Source organism: Vanellus vanellus, assembly GCF_965231255.1.
Source record: "Vanellus vanellus genome assembly, chromosome: 6".
In the NCBI taxonomy this organism is placed as follows: Eukaryota; Metazoa; Chordata; class Aves; order Charadriiformes; family Charadriidae; genus Vanellus; species Vanellus vanellus.
Window position 1 is genome coordinate 5,440,056 of NC_138911.1, and position 21,262 is coordinate 5,461,317.

General features: G+C 41.1%; 1 protein-coding gene across 1 annotated transcript in view; it reads left to right on the forward strand.

Annotated features, from left to right (window-relative positions):
- Positions 1-21,262, forward strand: part of ANO5 (anoctamin 5) — a gene marked incomplete at its 5' end in the record, with an annotated part of 60,789 nt that overhangs the window by 35,696 nt on the left and 3,831 nt on the right. Inside the window, 15 exons of the mRNA XM_082485236.1 lie at positions 252-536; positions 894-1,007; positions 1,582-1,697; positions 2,597-2,731; positions 3,942-4,047; positions 4,137-4,197; positions 5,841-5,992; positions 9,939-10,013; positions 10,686-10,908; positions 13,396-13,565; positions 15,391-15,488; positions 15,745-15,875; positions 17,581-17,786; positions 19,090-19,271; positions 20,411-20,516. Of these exons, the coding sequence (XP_082341362.1) occupies positions 252-536; positions 894-1,007; positions 1,582-1,697; positions 2,597-2,731; positions 3,942-4,047; positions 4,137-4,197; positions 5,841-5,992; positions 9,939-10,013; positions 10,686-10,908; positions 13,396-13,565; positions 15,391-15,488; positions 15,745-15,875; positions 17,581-17,786; positions 19,090-19,271; positions 20,411-20,516 (2,160 nt within the window). The remainder of the gene's footprint in view (positions 1-251; positions 537-893; positions 1,008-1,581; positions 1,698-2,596; positions 2,732-3,941; positions 4,048-4,136; positions 4,198-5,840; positions 5,993-9,938; positions 10,014-10,685; positions 10,909-13,395; positions 13,566-15,390; positions 15,489-15,744; positions 15,876-17,580; positions 17,787-19,089; positions 19,272-20,410; positions 20,517-21,262) is intronic.

Below are 21,262 nucleotides of genomic sequence, written 5' to 3' on the forward strand. Positions count from 1 at the left end.
AAAGGCCTTTGTGAGCTTTTAGTAGTGCAAAGATTATCCGTATGAACAGTCAACCGCTTGGATGAGCCTTTCAGGTAATAAATATATAAATAAATAAGCAATCCCTCTATTCCCCCCTCCATTGTTTCGTTGGGATTTTTAAGCTTTCAAAAATATGTAAAAGGCAATAAATTTTGTATAACGGCTATTCTCATAAATCTTGCAATAAAGCACAGTTTAGTCTGATATCCGATTTACCTGTCCCGGGGCAGGAATCTGAAGATGGCAAGATTTATTTTGTGAAGATCCATGCCCCGTGGGAGGTTCTGATCACATATGCAGAAGTGCTGAACATTAAAGTTCCCATCAAGGAAAATGACATTCCCTCAATGGTGGAGAACCCCCTGGACTGTATGCTTGCACCCCTCAGGCTTCCCGAGAAGGTGATGCACCCCGAACCAGATTATTTCACCGCTCCGTTCAGCAAGGAGAAGCAGGAGCTCTACCTCATTAACGACGAGAGCACTTTCTTCTCACCATCCATGAGAAACAGAATAGTATGTATATGAATTTATCTACTTTTATTTACCCGTAGATTTACACAGTCCCATAGGAATATTCATGCAAGGAACGAGTATATAAACTGTGATGCCTGTGGGTAAATATGAGGAAACCTAGCTGCTGGTGCATTTTTCTGACAAATCTGGAATACTGTTTGTTGGAAAGGATCTTTTAGATGTCTACAAGGCAAGCGTGCCCTCAGCGGTCTCGTACAGGGGAGAGCTTTCTGAAGAAACACTTTCTGCTTGTTGTGTATTATTCCTGCAGATAACGCACAGTGCACAACCGTTAAAGGTTTCTGTTAAATGGCCTTAAAGCAGGAAAGGTCTGAAATCTTTGTGTTTGAATCTCAGGTTAATTATATCCTTACACGTTGCCCATATGGAACAGAAGAAGGGAAGAAAAAATTTGGGATTAAGAGGCTGCTAAATAATGGCACCTATTCAGCTGCATATCCTCTTCATGATGTAAGTATTTCAGCGTTCCGCTCCCTTGAGCGTTTCCCAGTGGTTTTACTCTTTTACCTACTGTGACATTGCTGTTGCCAGCAGAAATGAAAAAGTGCTCAAACCCTTCCATTTGTCCCAGTAATTGATTCTGGTTTATAGTACACAAGCCATATCTGCCAGCCCTACTGTTTGGCTTTTATGTGCTGGAATGTTTCTTCCCATGGATGCATACAGGAGCTGAGTTTCTAGGATATGTGTCAGTCACATGATGCATTGAGACTTTTTTCAGAGTATGCTCCTATAATGTTTATGATACAGATTATGCGGTAGTACGTTAGAAAGATGATAACAAGGAATGAATACCTACTGTCTAAGATTGATAAATGTTTTCTGAAAACATGTATTATCTTAAAAGATATATAAAAAGGGTTCTACTTAAATAAAGTGGTGGAGTGCTAAGTTTGAATTACAAATTAGTTTGATTGACATAATCTTAAGAGGGATGCATCATCGTCATTAATGTCCGTTTCTTTCAATGTAGTCTTTGAGTCTGTCGATGAGGTGTTTTGCCTTTACTCTGATTTGCTCGCAGTGCCAGTACTGGAAAAAGGCAAATGATCCCAACTGCGACAATGAGAGATACACGCTGTACATGGAGTGGGCCCGTTTCTTACGGTTCTACAAAGAACAGCCTTTGGACCTCATCAGGTAAAAGACTGCCTGTGTTTTATTACATTTGCTGGTTTTCACTGTAATACAAGCGTATTACAACGTAGCTTAATCCTGCTGGGAAAGTTTTACTACTTTTACGATCCAATGAGAATTGGATACTTAATTGGGCACTAGGTCCTTGGAGGACCTGACACAAGTTTTTACTGGCAAGCAGACAAATGCTTTATCTCAAAGCAAGCCTCTCTCAGTCTAGCCAGTGCTCCCGGGGTCGGGTATATTACAGATAATTCAGCTGTAGAGGAACACACGTGAAGCATACCTTGCATTTTCTAATCAATATCTGCCACAATTTTTATAAAGACTGATTTGAAATTTTGAAATTTCAACACAGACTTGAAAAAACACCGATAAAATCAATTTTGAAGCTTGACTCTTAATTCAGTACTAAACCTAAATTTAAACTAACCTTACGCAAGATCTCTTTGATTTGGCTCATATGATATAACAAAGAAGTTACTTTATTCACAGGTTACGGTTGCCCCGTTCATAACACAACCGGTTGTATTTCTGTGAATTACCCATTTGTTATATGATCAGAGCTGTTGTGCCCAGTTTCACGTGTATAACTCCTTGGAAAATCAAAAAAGTAAATTTTCATTTACATTATCGTGTGGGAAAGGGGAAAGAGCGATTTTTAAAGCTGGAGCTTCTGCTAGGAGGAAAAAAAGGGTCAAAAGAGGCCATATATTTTGCTTATTGGGCTTGCATAACTTCTCACAGCTAGCTTCAAATCTCGGTTTTCCAGTATCAATGCGTTTACTCCTCTGATAAATGTGAATTTTGCCAAGTGTTTAATTTTGACTCTGCCCGGTTTTCTCTATTGCAGTTTTGAACTTTGCGTTATATTTCTATTAATTGCATTTTTCTGTATTCAGGAAGTACTATGGTGAGAAGATTGGAATCTATTTTGCCTGGCTAGGATTTTACACTGAGATGTTATTCCTTGCAGCAGTTGTTGGCTTAATCTGTTTTCTTTATGGATTGTTTACAATGGATGAAAATATGAGCAGGTGAGTGTAATGTTGAAAATCTCCTGGGCTTATAATGGGAAAAGCGAAGCAATGTGAAAATTTTGTTCTTGCAAAAAAAAAAAAAAAACCAACAGGTAACAATCTTTTAAAGCTTGTCAAAGCAGACATTAGTTCTTTGGCTGCCTTTACTGACTGAAATGGTGGTGGACAGCTAATGCAGAAGTTGGGGCTATTAATTAGTAAGACCCAATTTGTAGGTGAAGAGCAATATCTTTGTTGCCATTTGGCAATAGCTTTTTCTGTTGGCATACCTGCAATACATAAAGTCCTAAGAGTACCACTGACATCTCTCAAAATTGTTTGCTTCAAGTGTTTATTGTTGCCTTAAGCTTTTCTATTTGAATCTGTTTTGCAGAATAGTCCGTTGACCTTTTTGTGTAGGTCATCATTTGTACTAACTACCAAAAGCAGGAGTACAGGACAGATAAGCAGTGTTCTCCCATCAAAGAGGAATCCAGTACCTTGGAAGGCAGAGTTTGCTTCTTTTTAAATAAGCATTGTATTAGTTTCATGAAGGATCCCAAGATTTATTGTAGTCGGGGATTTTGGGGTGGGGAGAGGAAAAAGACGGTTGACATTTCATTGCTTACTCTTTTTTATAAGAAAGCTTCCAGAAAAATTTGAGCTTTAACCATCAAAGATGAATAACAGGTTGAAATTCTCATCCATTCTATTGAATTATGTCATTTTGAGACTTACATTTTAGGTAGGTTCAGCATTCACCTGGGAATACTGCTATACATGTTTAGATTTCTCTGGATACTGAAGGACTATCATAGGATTGTAAACTTCACCCACGGTAGCAGTTAAATTGAAGTAGCAAATTTTACTGTAGATAGCAAAGCTGAATTAATACCTCTGCTTTCAGAAAAGGTGTTTTGAACGCGTTAATGGCCTGATGAGAAATAACAGGGTTTATCTCTCACCTGAAAGCAGTGCATGGGCAGTACAGTACAGTGCAGTCCTTACAGGCTTCTGATTCATTACTGGTAGAATCAGAATGCCCATACCAGTAAATTCCTGGTTCTCCTGCTTGTAGCAGCTGCTACGTTTCTTGGCTTGGCCTGACCAGCTACAGGTTAACGCCAGTGAATGTGACAAGACTTGGCATCTTCTCTGTGAAGCTGCAGATGTTGAGCAGCTCTTAAGATGCTATGAAAACAGATACTGTACAATATTTTCTCCTCAGCAAAGAAATCTGTGACCCTGCAATTGGAGGAGAGATCATCATGTGCCCTCTTTGTGACCGAGAGTGTGAGTACTGGAGACTAAACACCACCTGTGAGTCCTCAGAGGTCTGTATCTGCTTCTCCAGCCACTTGTCATTTTTGTTCAGACTGAAAATTGTTTTAGTACTGACCTGTTCCTCTCTGTTCTGTTGCAGTATTCCCATTTGTTTGACAACGTGGCAACTCTCTTTTTTGCCATTTTTATGGGCATATGGGGTGAGTACATTTGATAAGTTTTATGTCAAGGGGACCTTGTCCAAACTGCTGAGGGACACTGGAGGTGGGAAGAAGGAGAGTAATGGCTTCGCTTTACTGTCCTGCCTTAGATGCAAAAGTGATGAAAGAATAAAAAAAATTTAAAGCTACAGAGAGATTGGACTTAACCAAAACCAAACAAAATCCAGCAGGTATCTAGCACGTCATAAGCGTTGCATGCTCTGTCTGCTAATGTTTGTTTCTTTCTTTAGTAACCTCAGAGTAGTCCAACCTTATGCAGTTCTTGGGAGAGTCCTCTCTCTACTGAGCGCTGCAATTTATCAGTGTCCCCGTGATGGTAGAGAGCTTTTGTGTCCTTTCACTGGATTGTGGTTCAGCACTACCACTTTATTAGCAGCACTTTCAGGATGACAGTTAGTTGGCTGCTACTCCAGTGAAGTTCATACATTATAGTATGTTTTGATGATGCAGAAATAGGTGGATGTCCTGACTCTGTCTATAAGCATGGTTTCACATCAAGTGATGCTTGTTCAGACTTTGAGATCGTATTGTCTTGAATACATCTTCTTTTCTTAAACTCTGTGAGGGTTTATGGATTCAGGATAGTGTAGTTATTGTTTCTTATTGCCTTAATCAGCTTGTCTCCTGTTTTATACTGTTTGTATGAAATATCATAATTAAATCTTCGATGTGAATATAGGTATTTCATTAACAGACCAAGATCTCTCTGTGCTAATAGAAAACCTGTTTGTGTATTTGTTATCAAAGGATCTAGCCACTAATTTTTTCATAGAGAATTCTCGGAAGAAAAAAAAAATTGAACAAGATGATGTAGTATGGCTGTTTTCTTAAACTTCTCTTAGTTTTAAGCACTAGCGTTTGAGTGACGTGGATTAGTCATTCAGGAAGTAGCAGCAAAAGATATTAGAACTGCAGAAGATAAGCTTTCCTGTGTTTGTGTAAACCATAAAGCCTCTCCAGTTCAAATAAGAACAATCAGATTAGTAAAGGTTTACATTTTTAAGTAGTTTATAGAAGGTTTTTTAATTGTTATATAGAATTATAAATTTTATAGTTGTTTATTTTATATATGAAAGCTGTTCCCTCTAGTGTCTCAAAAACTTCTTAAGCCAGGCTTGCTCTTGATCATACGAAAAGCATCAGACCTTCACTATCTTTAAAATGACCACAATATCAAATAATCATCAAAAAGCAACAGAAATCTTTGAACATACTACTTGAAAACAGTTCTGCTTATTTGTAGTAGTTCTTCCTGTGTTACAGGCTTATACAGTAGCGAGTCGTTGCATTATCACATTCCTTTGTTAATTTTGTATTGCTGTTTGCATGTGAAAGGTAGTTAAACTGTAATTGGCCGTGGTCGCCATAACCACGGAAATGCCCGTATCCTGTCTTAGCATCTTCCTTGTCATTCACTTCTGGAATTCAATTAGCTAATAAATTACTTAATCCATATTATGGTCTTAGCTGTGAACTTTAATAGGTAGTCAATAAAAATAGATGAGTCGCATTGTGAGGGTAAATAGTAGACCGCAAAATAGGAGCCAGCACAGAAACAAGTTTAACTTTGTTCAACTTGTTCACTTCTCCCTTAACTGTATTTTAACACTTCGAAACTGCAGTTACGCTTTTCTTGGAGTTTTGGAAGAGACGGCAAGCTAGACTGAAATATGAGTGGGATTTGGTTGACTTTGAAGAGGAACAGCAACAACTCCAGCTGAGGCCTGAGTATGAAGCAAAATGTACCCAAAAGAAGAAGAATCCTGTAACTCAGGTAATGAGCCTGCTGGGCTGACATGCACGCAAACCCAGTTGTGCGCTGAAAGATAGTTTGATAACGCGTGGGTTCTGCCTCAGGAACAAGTCTGTATCTCACGGCTACGTAAAGATCTGTGATGCGCACATAAGCAGTGCCGCAATTATCTTGGAGCAGGGCGGGCCCTCGGCTGTTGCATCTCCACAGAGCGGTGGTTATGGTGGCAGTGAGTTTGGCTGCAGTACGTAGAATGCGATGCCAACCACGCCTCACTGAACACAGTAGATTGCTTCAAATATCAAAGCACAATTTGGTAACACGTTTATTTTCTCGCCGAAGGCATCCAGTTGGTGAGTGCCGAGTTTTGCGCTCTTTGATTGACTGGGGTCAGAGACAAACACTTTAATGGCCGAAAGCATCGTAGCTGTGTTAGCGTCAATAAATCCCGGGGTCTGTTTACCCTGGCGCAGGGCCATTGCAGTGCGGCTGTCCTGCTTTCCAGTCCAACCGTACCAGTAACTGAAGACCCTCATCATGACGGCCTCTTGCACGTGACGGGCGTGCCCCATCTCTTGGACCATAGCTCTCTTCCTGCAGATATCTGTTGTTATCTAGGCTTTTGACACAGAATAAATGAGAACATGGGGGGTTTTGCCTCTGGAGCGTGTGCCTAACTTTAATTATCCTCCATTGATTTTAATTTCCACTGGAAATGATACATTAAATTGGGAATGCAAAGGCAAAGTTTATAGCTTTCACTTGGCTAACACCGTCTTTACAGTGTCCTTCATGTTTCAAAGTAGCAGTGTCTGCAATCCTCACACCTTTAAAAACACTCTCATCCCTACACAACATATGAAGAAGCGGTCGTCTTGATCTAAAATATGTAAGTGGGACGAGCTGTGGTTTGGGGAATGCTAGAGAGATGAAGGTTGCTGAAGCGCTTTGTCTGAAATCTAATTGAGGTACAATTAACCACGCTATTTAACGCTGTTAAATGCTCTATGTAAATACCTACTGGAAGTTAATTGTCTTTATTTAAATTTAATTTAGGTAGGAGTTATTAGACAAATTCAGGGATCAGATGGTTGTATTCCGATACAACATCTACCACCTCAGTTTGACGTATTTCTAAATGATCCTTTCTCTTCCTAGAATTGTATATTAAATAACTTATTTTCACTAGTCATGACTATACCAAGATAACAGAAAAGAAGTAGAAGCTTGGCCAGAACATGGAAAGCATTGTTGTATAAATAGTAGCCCTGTCTTTCAGGGTTTGTCTCCTTAATTGTTAGGAAGTATACGCACTAATCTTCTTTCTCATGAAAGACAATGTTTCTGTCTCTCCTTCCCTTTCTGCACATGCAGCGTTAATGCTGTTCTTATACCTGTAGCTTGTACGCTGTACAAGTTACGCGGAGCTCTCGGATAACCGCGCGCTATGATTTTGAGTATAGCTCTGCCAAGGTATTGATTTCTGCATGCTCAGTAAAAACAGCTCCAGGTAAATCAATTTTTGATTAGCTCGTTCAGCTAATTGAAAACAGATGCCTGCCTGTTGCGTGTTTTTTGCTAGTTTGCATTCCTGTGAATGCTCAACCTCAAAACCTTCACGTTCTTACATGGCTGCACCGTGACCAAAACCAGCTGGACCACGCTGGTTCTGCTGCAGTTGAAGGAAAGAGGGAGGGGAGATCCCGCAGGCGGTTCACGGCCCTTGTGTGCCCTGGAGGAACGGGCTGCAGCAGAGGGTCACCGGGCTGAGTCATAGGTAGCGCTTAGGGACAGCACAGACCAAACCCTGTAGTCCGGGGAGGTGACTCAGCCGCAGCAGATAAGAGCCAAAGATGGCGTGAGTGATGTGCGTTTGTATAACTGTCCTGAGGGAGAAGCTTGTTCCCTCTCTCTAAATTTCTCAGGTAGGATGGTTTATTTGGACTTTATTTTGGAAACAGAAATTGGACCATAGTATATCTTTCTTATCTCAAAGTGAGATGCTGCAACGTTCTGTGCTTTCTAAGTATGCGCTTACAATTACCATAAAAATTCAATGACTGCACAATCCTTTATTTTATGACGCATATATATCACCTTGGTGGATTTTCAGAAGCTTTTGTGTGGCAGGGTTTAGCAGTGATCCTTATCGATACTCTGTTATAGCAAACCATATGGATTAGCCAGGCTGTAGTGTAACTTCCTTTCATTAGGTAATGTGCAATACTGAACACGTGAAAGGACAGGGATTTCAAATAAGTTAATTCTGCAGACTGATAAGTTAATATGCATACAGGTCACTGAGTTTCTTGCATCCCAAGGTTGCCTTTGCTTCACTCAGAAAATTATTTCCTCATTATTCCTGGCCGCGATTCGAAGTTCGAGGTACACCGAAACAGAAATTGCCCATCTCGAGGCCTTAATTAACACCTCATTTGGTCACGATGCTAAACTATTTAGCTAGATCCGGCTTTGCCGATTACAGTAGAATCTTAATTTACATAAATAATGAAGCATTCCATGCAAAGGTAAGCTCTGTCATTGCACATTATTGCCTACGTTTTGTTCTAAGGTAGAAAACTTGCTGAATAGCCTAGAATGTGTGTAACATTTGTTCTTGGTATAGAATATACATATTATTTATTAACACGATAGGCATAAAATGCCATGAGCCTATGTAAAGCCACCTGATATCTGTGCTTGTATCTTATCTTCAGCTTTTTTGTTATATAGTTCTGTTAATAGAACCTTTAACTGTTATCATCGTCAAACAACTTGTTGCGACTTGAGACTACAGTATTGATAATGGTGTTTAGTAAGTACACTCAGGCAGATACAGGCGGTATATCTCTCCTGAGACAAGAGCACATTACACTTCAAACAAAATCCCATTGGTATGAGCGTGCTGATTGACTGAAGAATATCGCCATCAAGAAGCACCGCTTGTAAAACAACTGCTGCTGCTTCGTTGTCTCGGAGACAAATGTGCAGCTCAGTTGTGGCTGTTGTATTTGGCGTAATTACACCACGTTGGGCACATTCTGGGCTTTAAGTGCAACAGAAAATAAACTCCTATCCACAACATTTTACGCATTCACTATCTACTGTTGTCAAAATGAGCATTTCCTGGTTCAGTATACTTATGATAATGTACTTAATATTGCGCTCAGCTGCAGTGATCGGTGCCCCTTTGTCCAAGAGGAACGTAAGCGTACTACAATGCCTTGTCCCAAGATTTATCAAATTCCGACTATTTTTTACTAAATCTTCTTCTGCTGACATTAGTTTTTAAATTATCCTTTCTTAATACGTATAATCTGATATTTTAGGAATTAGAATTGGTTGCGAAAAAGAGAACTTTACACGAACATGGAAAATTGTTCATGTGCTATATGGGGATACTCGCTTGGGTAAGATCGAGCTGCCTGCTGCTGCAGCAGAGATGGGCAACTAACGAATGCAGCCATTTCTTCAATTAAAAAACCACAAATTGAAGGAGTGGAGGAAAACACTCTCTGGCTGTGTGGAAAAACATGGTACATCCAAGTAAATGACCATTTTAAGAAATCTTGACATAAAGATTGCCTTAAAATTCAGTCCAGTTCTGGACTCAGCACTGTGTGACAGCTGACCTAGCATTGCAGTAACGTTCTGTCCTGTTCATCTCATGAAGGACGTGGTCTTTTTCCTTCAGCTACTGATGGATTTTTGCAAAGGTTTAACCATTCTTTCCAAGTACTGTCTTTACTTTTAGCACTGTTATGGCCACTTCTGTCCTGACACCACCACCCCCCCCCCCCCCAGCACACTCAAAATCATGTCTTATCTGCCCTTTTAGAGAGGGGGGTTCTCAATGGTTTTCCTCGGATGTGGGCACTTTCACACAGCTGATGAGAGCGCTGCGTGCTGCTTGATGTTAGAAGATTATGGATTTGTGAACTGTGCTGTGCTTGCTTGACTGTTTCAGGAGATGGAGCCTTATTTGCCTATAACTAGCCAAGCTGTGCGGTTCTGCATCTCAGGAACTACAGTGTTGTTCTGGGTGAGCATCTTTTGGAATCCTCATTTTAACATATATCAGAATTGCTGATCATCGCTAATCATGACATTAACACAATCTGGTTTTTATCATGACATTAACACATGCTTTTATTGTTGTCTGGCTGATTTCCTGCTGTCATGCTAAATGCACTTCAATTCAGATTTTAAAAAAAAAAAGAAAAAAAAAGTCCTTGGAAATCTGTCATTAATTAGTAATTTGATTGGACATTATACTCTAGGGATAATTTTTTCTCTGGCGGTTAACAGACTATACTGAAAAAAATTGTATCAAGGGCAAAAAAAAAAGATACTATTCACTACAGTGAAATATCTACATATTTCTCTGTAGAAATGTCTGCAGAGAGAATTTCAGGGTGGACAAGATAATCCAACTTCTCCCTTCCATCTCCATTGCTATGAGTCTGTATCCTTCACTATTTATTTTTTGAATATTGGCATTAGATTGTCTGCTTTTCTTGTGTTAACAAAATAGTGTTGTTAGGTTTAACGTCTCTAATATAACAGCGTTTTGCATTTCAGTGCTGCTGAATTCACGCCCATAAAGAATAAAAATTAAAAAGTATGCATGATGTTTTACACCTTATTTCAAAAGTTGCGTGCGTATCGCTATACTGAGGTATAAGTATATTTGAAATCTCTGTCCTTTCCTTAGGTGTCTCTGATTATAGCTAGCATGATAGCTGTGATCGTGTATCGTCTTGCGGTGTATGCTGCCTTTGCCAGCCTGATGGAGAACACTCAAACTTTACAGCCCATCAGTGGATTACTGACCCCTCAGCTGGCAACTTCAGTCACAGCCTCCTGCCTGAATTTTGTCATCATCATGATACTGAATTTCTTATACGAGAGGATAGCCATCTGGATTACCGATATGGGTAAGCAGTGGACTTGGAGACGAAACTTTCAAGGAATCAGTAAAGGTAGAACCCATCTAGAGGTGATCTGTGGAGTTGTTCTCACCTCGGGCACAGCGGGAGCACCAAGATGTTAGTCTGTACCTTGCAGCAGTGACTCAGTTGTATCCGTGGCCGCACTGAACGTTTTCCCTGTATTTGCATCGTTATCATAAGCTGGTTTCTCTTAGCATAATGTTTGCTTATATTTAAACTAGTCTACAATTGGAGTTCTGAAAATAACTAAAAATTATCATGTGTTAAATTAGAGTCACCAAAGCAAGATCAAACTGTCTAGATTTAGCAGTATTTCAATTAGAAATCCTGAAGATATATTTTTAAAAATAGATCACAGCTTTCACAGACAGCTTTACAAGAAAAAAAGACTACATAAACATGTCTCTTACTTTGGGGGGGGGGAAGGTAGGAGGCCGAGGGATGGGATAGGACAGTAGATTTCCCAGTATTTTTTTTTCTCACCACGATTTCCCTTAGCTGTGGATTTACAGATTTGGAGTTAATACAGCTTAAAGGCAAAGATTGAGCAGGTTGAGAAGTTGGGCCCAAGGTGTGTTATTGTGGCTGTAGCCACTGGTAGCATTACCTGTTCACTCCAGAGCCGGGGGAGCCGGCAGGCAGGCTGCCCCGGAAAGATCTATTGGTTTTGTATCAGATTTCATGTTTGACTGTTGCTTGCTGGAAATATCCTTCCCTAGAGCTTTTCTTATGTATTTTCCTTTGTTTGCCCTTAATGATTTAGATATACAAGTCCCTGCAGGTGCTTTCTATAAAAGAAATAATTGCAGAATATTCAGCTGGAGAGGGGAGAGCTGAAAGTATTATGTAGTTTGTACAGCTGTCTAAACACAGTTGGGTGATCTTTTTTTATGAGGTCTTACAAGTGGAATCAAGAATTGAAAGGTGTTTGTTGCAGAAACTTAATGGGATGTTACATTGGGCTTATTTTGATTTGTCATGGACCATCTCTTGTCTGAGATCTGTATCGTTTCCCTCACTTGGCCAAATTAGACCAAAGAAAGACAGAACAGTCATAAGTAATAAGTAAAATTGCCCCTAGGAGAAAAAAAACAAAACAAAACCAAAAACCAAAACAGAAAACCATCATTTTTTTAATCTTCCTTTCTTGAAAGGTATGAATTATAAGCATGAAGGCTCGTCAGTGTTCTTTTGCTGCTTGCAAGTGTGGAGGATTAATTTCTTAAGTGTCAGCACTACCTGTGGTTCTCAGTTACAGAGGGAAAATAAATCTGTTTACTTCTGTGGGGCTGCTGCCCTCCTCTGGCAGCCGTGGCCGCTCCGCTTAGCCCAGGCTTAGAGACACGGTTGGGTCCAGGCTATGAAATACGTTGGCTGCGGCTGTCAGGAGTGTCCGTTCCAACTCTTGACACTCCTGAATTCCTTCAAGTTAGGCCGGATTTTGTTTTCAGACGTGCAGGTATAACCTGCCTCTGGTGCTCTGAACTTTGTATGTTTGACATAAACATTTGAACAGCTCGCTGACAATAAAAACACTAACGAGCTGCAGTCTAGGCAGACTGCCTCACCTGAGTACTGCCTCCTCTGGAGTACACTGATGTCACGTTCCCACTAAATACCTTCTGTCATGCAAACTTATGCCAAGCTTGGAAACGTGAGGTTACTCATTAGATAAGTTCAACACCTCTGCCAGGTCCTGACCAATTCAGAGGGACTTGTATGCTTGCAGTGTATATTCTTCTCCTTTTTCCCAGCTTGAATTGGTTATATGTTATCATTTAACAGCGCGTTGTACCAATAATGTGCTTAGGGCTTCCTGCTACCTTTAAAAATGTAAACAAGATGGAGAACTTGATTACGAAGGCGGCAAAATCTTAAGCAAAGGCTTGGTGATGGTCAGTACCGCCGAGATGCCTGTATCCTCCCCTGTTCTTCCCCCTACTATAAGTCTCGTTTTTCAGAGGCGCAGTGCCCATCCAGTTCCTGCTGATTTCAGTAGAAGTTACACGCATGCAGCATATGGAAAAAATCAATACTGTAACATACTTCGCTACCACAAAGAAGAAAAAAAAATCTTTATCCTGTGCATTGCTAACAGTGGAATTTTCATAGTCTCGGGGACCCTGTTAGTTAATGTTTGAGATTCATCTTGGATCTCCTAAAAATAGCATAAGATTGGGGGATGGGCATGTGCTAGTGGACAGTACAAAGAAGGGAAATTGAAGCTTATAAATGTTTCAAGAATGAATTTCACTTGCCTCCCTACTCCGAATGTTACATTGTAAATTAAGGGTAAGGTGTCTGAGAGCCAGAGCTCCATCTGCTGAACTGTTTGTAGGTGGTTTTGTTTTTATTTTTTTTTTTTGGGGGGGGGGGGGGGAATGTAAGAGCACTGTGAGTGATGAGTATATGAATCTGTATCCTTTTAAAGGTAATAAAGGAAAATAAAATTCCTGTTTTCTGGTTTCACAGAGATTCCCAGAACTCATATGGAGTATGAGAACAGGCTCACTATGAAAATGTTTCTGTTCCAGTTTGTCAACTATTATTCATCCTGCTTCTATGTGGCCTTCTTCAAAGGGAAGTTTGTTGGTTACCCAGGTGCCTACACATACATGTTTAATCGCTGGCGCAATGAAGAGGTAGGACTTTCTTGATTAAGATGGATTGAGAAATAATAAACTAGTTCAAACTCTTTATCCCCTCCAACCTGTGCAGTCCTAAATTGCCAGCTGCAGGTTTGGTCTGGAATGAGCTGGACCTCAGCTAGCCATCCTGAGGCTGATGGAGGGGCTTCCAGGGACTCTTCCTGCTGTTGCCAGTCAGGGAAACACCAGCAGTGAAAATCTGTGGCTGTCGGTCACAAGGGTGAAAAATCAAAAGCCTTTTCTTGACTCTAGTTCTCCTGAAATGCCATCTCACCATAGGCCTAAAAAGTGATCCTCTAGGTTGAAGAAGGCTAGGATAAATGGAAGTGGTCTCTGGCTTTTGGGTGCCTTCATAAGCTTTTTGAGGCACTACATTTTCAGAGAAGCCATTTGGTAAGAGTCACATTTACAAGATTTAGCTTTTTTTCCTCTTGTTTCATTGTGAGAGCAGCCCTGAGGAGAAGGACATGGGCGTGCTGATTGACGAGAGGCTCAACATGAGCCAGCAATGCCCAGTCGCAGCCAAGAGGGCCAACCGTGTCCTGGGCTGCATCGGAAGAAGTGTGGCCAGCAGCTCAAGGGAGGTGATTCTGCCCTCTGCTCGACCCTGGTGAGACCCCACCTGGAGTACTGTATCCAGCTCTGGAGCCCCCAACATAGGAAAGACACGGACCTGTTGGAGCGGGTCCAGAGGAGGGCCACAAAGATGCTCTGAGGGCTGGAGCACCTTCCCTATGAGGAGAGGCTGAGAGAGTTGGGGCTGTGCAGCCTGGAGAAGAGAAGGCTCTGGGGAGACCTTATAGCCCCTTCCAGTACTTAAAAGGGGCTACAGGAGAGCTGGGGAAGGACTTTTTACTAGGGCATGTAGCGATAGGACGAGGAGGAATGGCTTTAAACTGGAAGAGGGGGAGATTTAGATTAGATATTAGGCAGAAATTTTTCACTATGAGGGTGGTGAAGCACTGGCACAGGTTGTCCAGAGAAGTTGTGGAAGCTCCATCCCTGGAGGTGTTCAAGGCCAGGCTGGACGTGGCCTTGGGCACCCTGGTCTAGTGGGAGGTGTCCCTGCCTATGGCAGGGGGGTTGGAACTTGATGATCTTCAAGGTCCTTTCCAACCCAAACCATTCTATAATTCTATGATTCTAATTATGCTGTTTATACAGAGATGAAATACAATATTTGAGATGAAGCATTGCTTGGGAGTCAACAGTGGAGGAAAAACTTCCTGCAAAACACAAAGAAGTAATGCAGTGCACTTACTGATAAGAGTATCTCCTAATAGTAGTCTGGCTGCTAAGTTCTTAAGAAGGCCTCAATAAAGAGTTGAAACTTTAAAGCTAGTGTTCTCAGCAAACAGCAGAGACCAGATACCGGCAGGTATTTAAATATCTCTCCTGTAGGGATACGAACAGAAGACACAGGCCCTTGCTAGGTCAGGGATGGTCTGGTGTTGAGGGCTAACCAAGTGCCATGGATTCACTGTGCTGGGGCTGTGGGGTGGCTGCTGCCTGCGGATCCTGCTGCCCCGTCTTTGTCTGTTGCACAGTAGTCAGCCTGAAGCATCTCGGAATTACTCTGTCTTTAAATGGTAGTTATGTTTTGGTGTGTGTTTTATCAAGTACATTGAGCGTTGAAAGCCCTTCTGTAACAGCTCTCCTGAGAGAGTATCTTAGCTGGCAGTCCAGGGGAAAATTAAGTAGAGTCCTAATAAGTTTTAAGACCTCCTCTTCTTTCTTTCATTTATACAGTAGTAGAATATAGTTTATCTGGGTAATGTCCGTTATTCATGTCCATTAACCCTCAATTTGTCTCTGCCAGTGCGATCCTGCGGGCTGTTTGATAGAACTGACGACACAGCTCACCATCGTCATGGCTGGCAAACAGATCTGGGGAAATATCCAAGAGGCCATCGTACCGTAAGTTCTCTCTTATACTGAGATGCTCATGGTGTAGACAGAAGAAATTCTTGGAAGGGAGTGATAACAAGCATTGCCAGATGAAGAAGCTAAGAAAAATGCTGTAAATTAAGCACAAATTCTGACAAGTAGACTCATTTCATAGTCTTTTGGCCTCTTTTGTGAAATCCATGCTTGTGTTGCAACAAGGAGCTTGTTTAGAGAAAGGGCTACTTGATCTGCTTCTCTCGTTGTTAACTTTTTTCTGCATACACAGCTGGATTTGTAACTGGTGGGGTCGCCGGAAAGCCAGAAATAATCCAGAAAATTTATACAGTCGCTGGGAGCAAGACCATGATCTGCAGATATTTGGAGCCTTAGGGCTGTTCTATGAATATCTAGAAATGGGTAAGTTTAAAAATACACATTTGGAATTGAGGACGAGACACCTTGTACTGACAACTTTCCAAAAAAAAAAAAAGCTTCTCAATTAATTGTTATGGGTTGATGCCACCACTTTCATCTGGTAAACAGTAGATGATTAACTGCTGGAAATCATTAAATAGGTCAGCCCAATTTAAAAAAAAAAGCTGCTTTTGCATCTTTGACTGCAGGGAATTTCACCGCAAAGACTGTTTGTTTCCCTCATTTGAATGGGGAACATTATTCTCGGTGCAGCCAGCTGTCTCGGTGTCTGGTCTGTTCTGTTCTTGTTCCCGGGCATATTCTGAGCTGATGTCAGTGGAAACTGTATGTATGGGATGAGTGCCAAATATGCTGTAAGGACAGGGACTGCAGATATGAGATCTACGAACTGGATCAGGGAGAATCCATTTAGTTTTAGGTTTGCGCTGATTAGTGCTTTGATACAGTCTGGAGACCAGCAGGGGGAGCATGGGTAACAGAATAGGATTTTTCAAAGGTAGTGCGAACGGGTCAACATATGAAATTACTTTACAAAATCTGAGAAACTAAAACTAGATATTGAAGCCAAATTAAAACTAAAAGACACTAAAAAAAAAAAAGTATTTGTCTAGTAGAAGGACAAAATTTGTTGAAAATTGGTCCCTTGTATTGTTTTATTTGTACAGAAGTAATTATTGCCTAGAGCTTTGCAACTGTATTATTGTCACTTCATACACTTTGTGATATTTCATACAGGGCTGTGATCTGTTGAAATTCATACGCTAAGAACCACCAGCGTTGTCAGCCATGCTGGTTAATAGATGTCCTTGCTCTTCCTGAGTCAGAACTGAACCAGTATGCTTCAGCATTGTCCTGGGGCTGCTAAGCTAGTAGGAATGTTGTTGCTTCCCTAAGATAAAGAACTGATTGCTGAAATCATGGAAGAGCTGATGACCGGTGTATGGGAATTTATTTTTATTCACTGCCTAAATCAGATAAGATGGTCTATTTCCTGTCTTTAAAGTATAGCGCGGTGCTGGCCGTGCACCAAGGGCTGTCACATTCTGTACCGAGAGACATTTCTTTTTTGTAATGACTAGAGGGATCATTTGTGTATTTTGTTTGCAATTCTTAAACTAATGTTAAGACTCCCCAATGAAATGATTATATACAGAATTTGTATGACTATTTTTACTAAACCAATAATAATAGGTGGAGGTGAGGCTGTGATAAAAGTAAAGTATTTCTTCTTTTTAATTTAGGAGAATGGGCTGACTCAAGAATGGGCAAACAGCAAGAGTGGAAAACTAGCCTATTTATTTTATTTTAGATTACTCCTCTCTTGTACTCATACATCAAACTTCTGAATTACATTCCCCTTCCCCTATAGTTATGTTCCATTCATGAGAGAACTGCAGCACCATGAAAGAATTGGTATCCAGCACTGCTGGCAGCATCGTTTGACAAGACCCGAGTGCCCATTTCCCTTGGGTGCTGCTGAATGGCAGCCCTAAGAGACGAGAGAAGTCTCGGGGCTGGGGCAGGTTGTCACTTAGCTCACGCCGGGGCTGGAGATGACTTGTTGTGCAGCCTGGCAGAAGTTTGCCATTTGTCTGCGAGTGGCAACTTGCGTGTTTCGTTGTCTCATTGTCACCTGAGGGTGCTTTTGTAGGGGCAGATTTTGGCACTTTTCTTTTCTCCCTTGCAGTCATTCAGTTTGGTTTCATTACTCTCTTCGTGGCGTCCTTTCCTCTGGCTCCCCTTCTTGCTCTGATGAATAACATCCTGGAGATTCGAGTAGACTCCTGGAAATTAACCACTCAGTACAGGAGACCTGTGGCTGCGAAAGCACATAGCATAGGAGTTTGGCAAGAAATCCTGAATGGAATGGCCATCTTGTCTGTTGTTACTAATGTAAGTACGTTAACTGTGCTACATCAACTGTGATTATTCCATGTACTCAGAATTTGCGGATTTAAAAATCAGCTGAAGCTTTTTCTCTTTCATCAACAGTATTCACTGTATCACGTTACCCTACAGATATGTGGTCGAAGCATTTGGGTGGTTCAGCTTGTCCGTATGTTGACGGCATGCAGCTCCCAGTCCACATTTCCTTGGAGCATAATCTTTCATTTGCTTGTCTCTGTTTTCCAGCATTTTGGAATGGCATAAGCCAGTCTGAACCTTAGTCTGATGAAGCACACTGATTGCTGAGAGGGTACCGTAGGGGACAGGAGAGGTGCATTAATTCTGTCGGCCGGATGGTGTTTCTGTCTTGCCACCATGAGGCCTATTCTGTGGGAATTCTGCTCGTTCAGCTGCCTCTGGATGCCCATATGGGGGCAGTGGCTCAGAGTACTCTTTATAAACTGGAAACTAAATGCTGTGCTGGTATTTCATGCTTTTCCGCTTCCGACCCTCCAATGGGGCAGGTAACAAAGTTGGCTGCCCTTGGCTGTTACGGCGCTAAGCACAAGCAGAGCCTCTCCGCATACCATGCCTGGGCATCAGCTATAAATATGGGTCTGATCACTCTGAGAGCGAACAGTGTCTGCAGGATATGCTGTTAATTTCAGTAGTTAGAAGAGGCCCGGCTAAGAAGCGAAGTTACTGAATAAAATTGGTCCTGTTTTACCTCAGCCCAGCACATTTGTCTTAAGTATAAAGTAAAGCAGACTGCTGAGCAAAAGGGTTGCCTCTTTTTGATGTAGACTAGTAAACAGTATCCGATCTGCAAGTGTCTTGGGCAGCAAACCCACTTGCAGGTATTGCCTAATTAGCAAGGTACCTCAGCATCTTAAGTATCCCGAGTTTCTTGGCAGAATGTCCTGGTAGCCATTGTTTGTAGAAAATGGCTCCCCTTCTTCCATGAAGTGATCACACACTGGATTCGAGTTCATCCTTTCTCATAAGAATTCAAAGCCACATCTCCTCTTTCGCTAAGGAGCGCTGGTATCACAGATGGACGTCTGTTTGGTGTGGGGGGATATTTGGGATTTGGTGCCTCTTGCAAGGACCGTTCGCATATTTTGTTCACTGAGTGCTGGCCCTTGCAGCAGAGGCTGCAGTCGGCGTCTTTGCCGAGGCAAAGTGCCCTAATCATGCTTAAAAGATCCTGGGGTACGGCACAGAGTCACAGTACCAAAACCCCTTTATGAATCTGCTCGCAAGTTTTGTGTGCAACTTTCTTAATTTCTTTTTCCAATTTCTTTTTCAGGCTTTTATTGTTGCCTTCACATCAGATATGATTCCTCGTTTAGTGTACTACTATGCTTATTCTGAAAATGAAGACTCTCCTATGTCCGGATACATAAACAACAGCTTGTCAGTGTTTCAAATCTCAGATTTTCCTGACAGAAACAGGCCTAAACAGAATCCAGAAAGCTTTGTCATATGCAGGTTGGTGTAATAATAAATCATTTATCACTTTGTTTAGAATGCAGCATAAAAAGTCACTGCAGATCTAAGTAGACCACTAGAAATCAAATGATGACATTCTCATCGTTCTGAAGTGTGCGAGGTACTAGTTAAGCTATTAACAAGGCAGTGCTTGAGATGGTAAGAGATCATGCTGGTAACGAAACAAATCGTCTTTTTGTTGTTTGAGAGTCTCGTTACTAACAGGGTTTTTGGTGTGTTTTTGTTTGTTTTTTTTTTACTTAATTAAACTATTGATTTTGGAGTGATGGAGGAGACTTAGGTCCCTAAGGTTGCAAACTTCAGGCTATATTTTCAAAAGTTTTTAGGCTGCAGTGCCTAAGTGGACAAGGAAGTATCGTTACAGGGATGTTTAGATTCCAAAGATGAAAATGAGATACAGTATTTAAAGCCAAGTGTTGCTGTGCTAGATACCACCAAGGATCTGGGCCATCCTGCTTTTATTTAAAAAAAAATAGTCCTTTCTTGCTAGAAGCAGCATTGGAAGTTCTAGAAGAATTGAGAAAGAACTTTAGAGAAGTACCTGATAAAAGAAAAGTATTGATTTGATGAAAAAAAAAAAAAAATAAATCCCCAAACAAATGAACCAAACAAAACCAACCCCCAACATCTCAAGAAGCAGTTACATTTGTGTGCTTTAGCTTTAAAGCCCTAGCAGTCTTTATCCTACTTACACATGGGAGTGTAGAACACATACTCAAGACTGTCGTTCCATTAAACCCTGCATCTGTCCAGTCTGTAATCTGTCAACATCTGTCATATTTATTTAATACTTGTCCACGGCTGTGTGATACACTCCATCACTCTGCCCTGTATTATTTGATCATTGCCCCCAAAAAAAAGTAACCTATGTACAAAATTGCACTTCTCGCACGTGGCCATCTCTACTCTGTTGCTGTGAATCTGAGGGTGTTTAAGCAAAGATGAGATAGAAGCAAATTGAGAGGCAACCTTTTTCTGCGAAAGGAAACAGACCATTTAAAACAAGACGCAAAGGTTCCTTAAGTGACAGCTGTATTTGCCTGTAAGTGTCAGTGAGCTTGTAGTCTGTCACAGACTGAATGTGACACTTCACCTCCGCATGTCTTTCTGTCCAACAGGTACAGAGACTATCGATATCCTCCAGATCATGAGAGGAAATATTTACACACTATGCAGTTCTGGCACATTCTTGCTGCAAAATTGGCCTTTATCATTATTATGGAGGTATGTTCCCTACAAAATTTCCTTCCGAACTCGGTACCTTATAGGTTCTCTAGGTAGTTACTAACGTTACAGAAAATAGAATTGCTGAGAGTATAAAATAGTTCCTTCCCGAAGTAATACCAAATACTCATGTCCTAAATGATTGCTATAACTAGCTCTTCTAACTTCAGGGAGTTAACCTCAGGGTAAGAACAGGGAAAACAGCTGAGGAGACTGCTAAATTTGATGGAAATAAATCAGCAGAATAAAAAAGGTCTTCACACAGATGGAAGAGACCTGAACCGCCGGGACTAGCACTTTCACTCCTACTGGTTTCATTGAAGAGCTGTATGTGAGATGACTGCATTCAAAATCCAGAAAGCATTTTGCAGTGATGCATATTGGCTAAAAATAGCTAAATCGGTAATTTGGATAACTGGTACTTCAGTATTAAGCCACCGTCTTGCAAGTTTGGAAGGGAAAAGGGAGTTGTTGAAGTGCTCTTCTCACCACTGCTGTATGTTATCAGTGCTGAGCATTATCAGTATGGCTAAGAAACCACACAGAAGTATTAGAAAATGATGTCAGGAATTCAGAACCTGAGATTTTCCTCTTGGGTTTGGTAATTCGTAAATGGTTTGGAATTAAAGTTTCTGCATAAAAGGAAGGGTTTTGATCTTTGTGCACATCTCGGATACGCATTAGTTTGTTATGTATTGTTCCAGGACAGCCAAATGAAATGTATTCTGTTTGTGAACAAAAAGTGA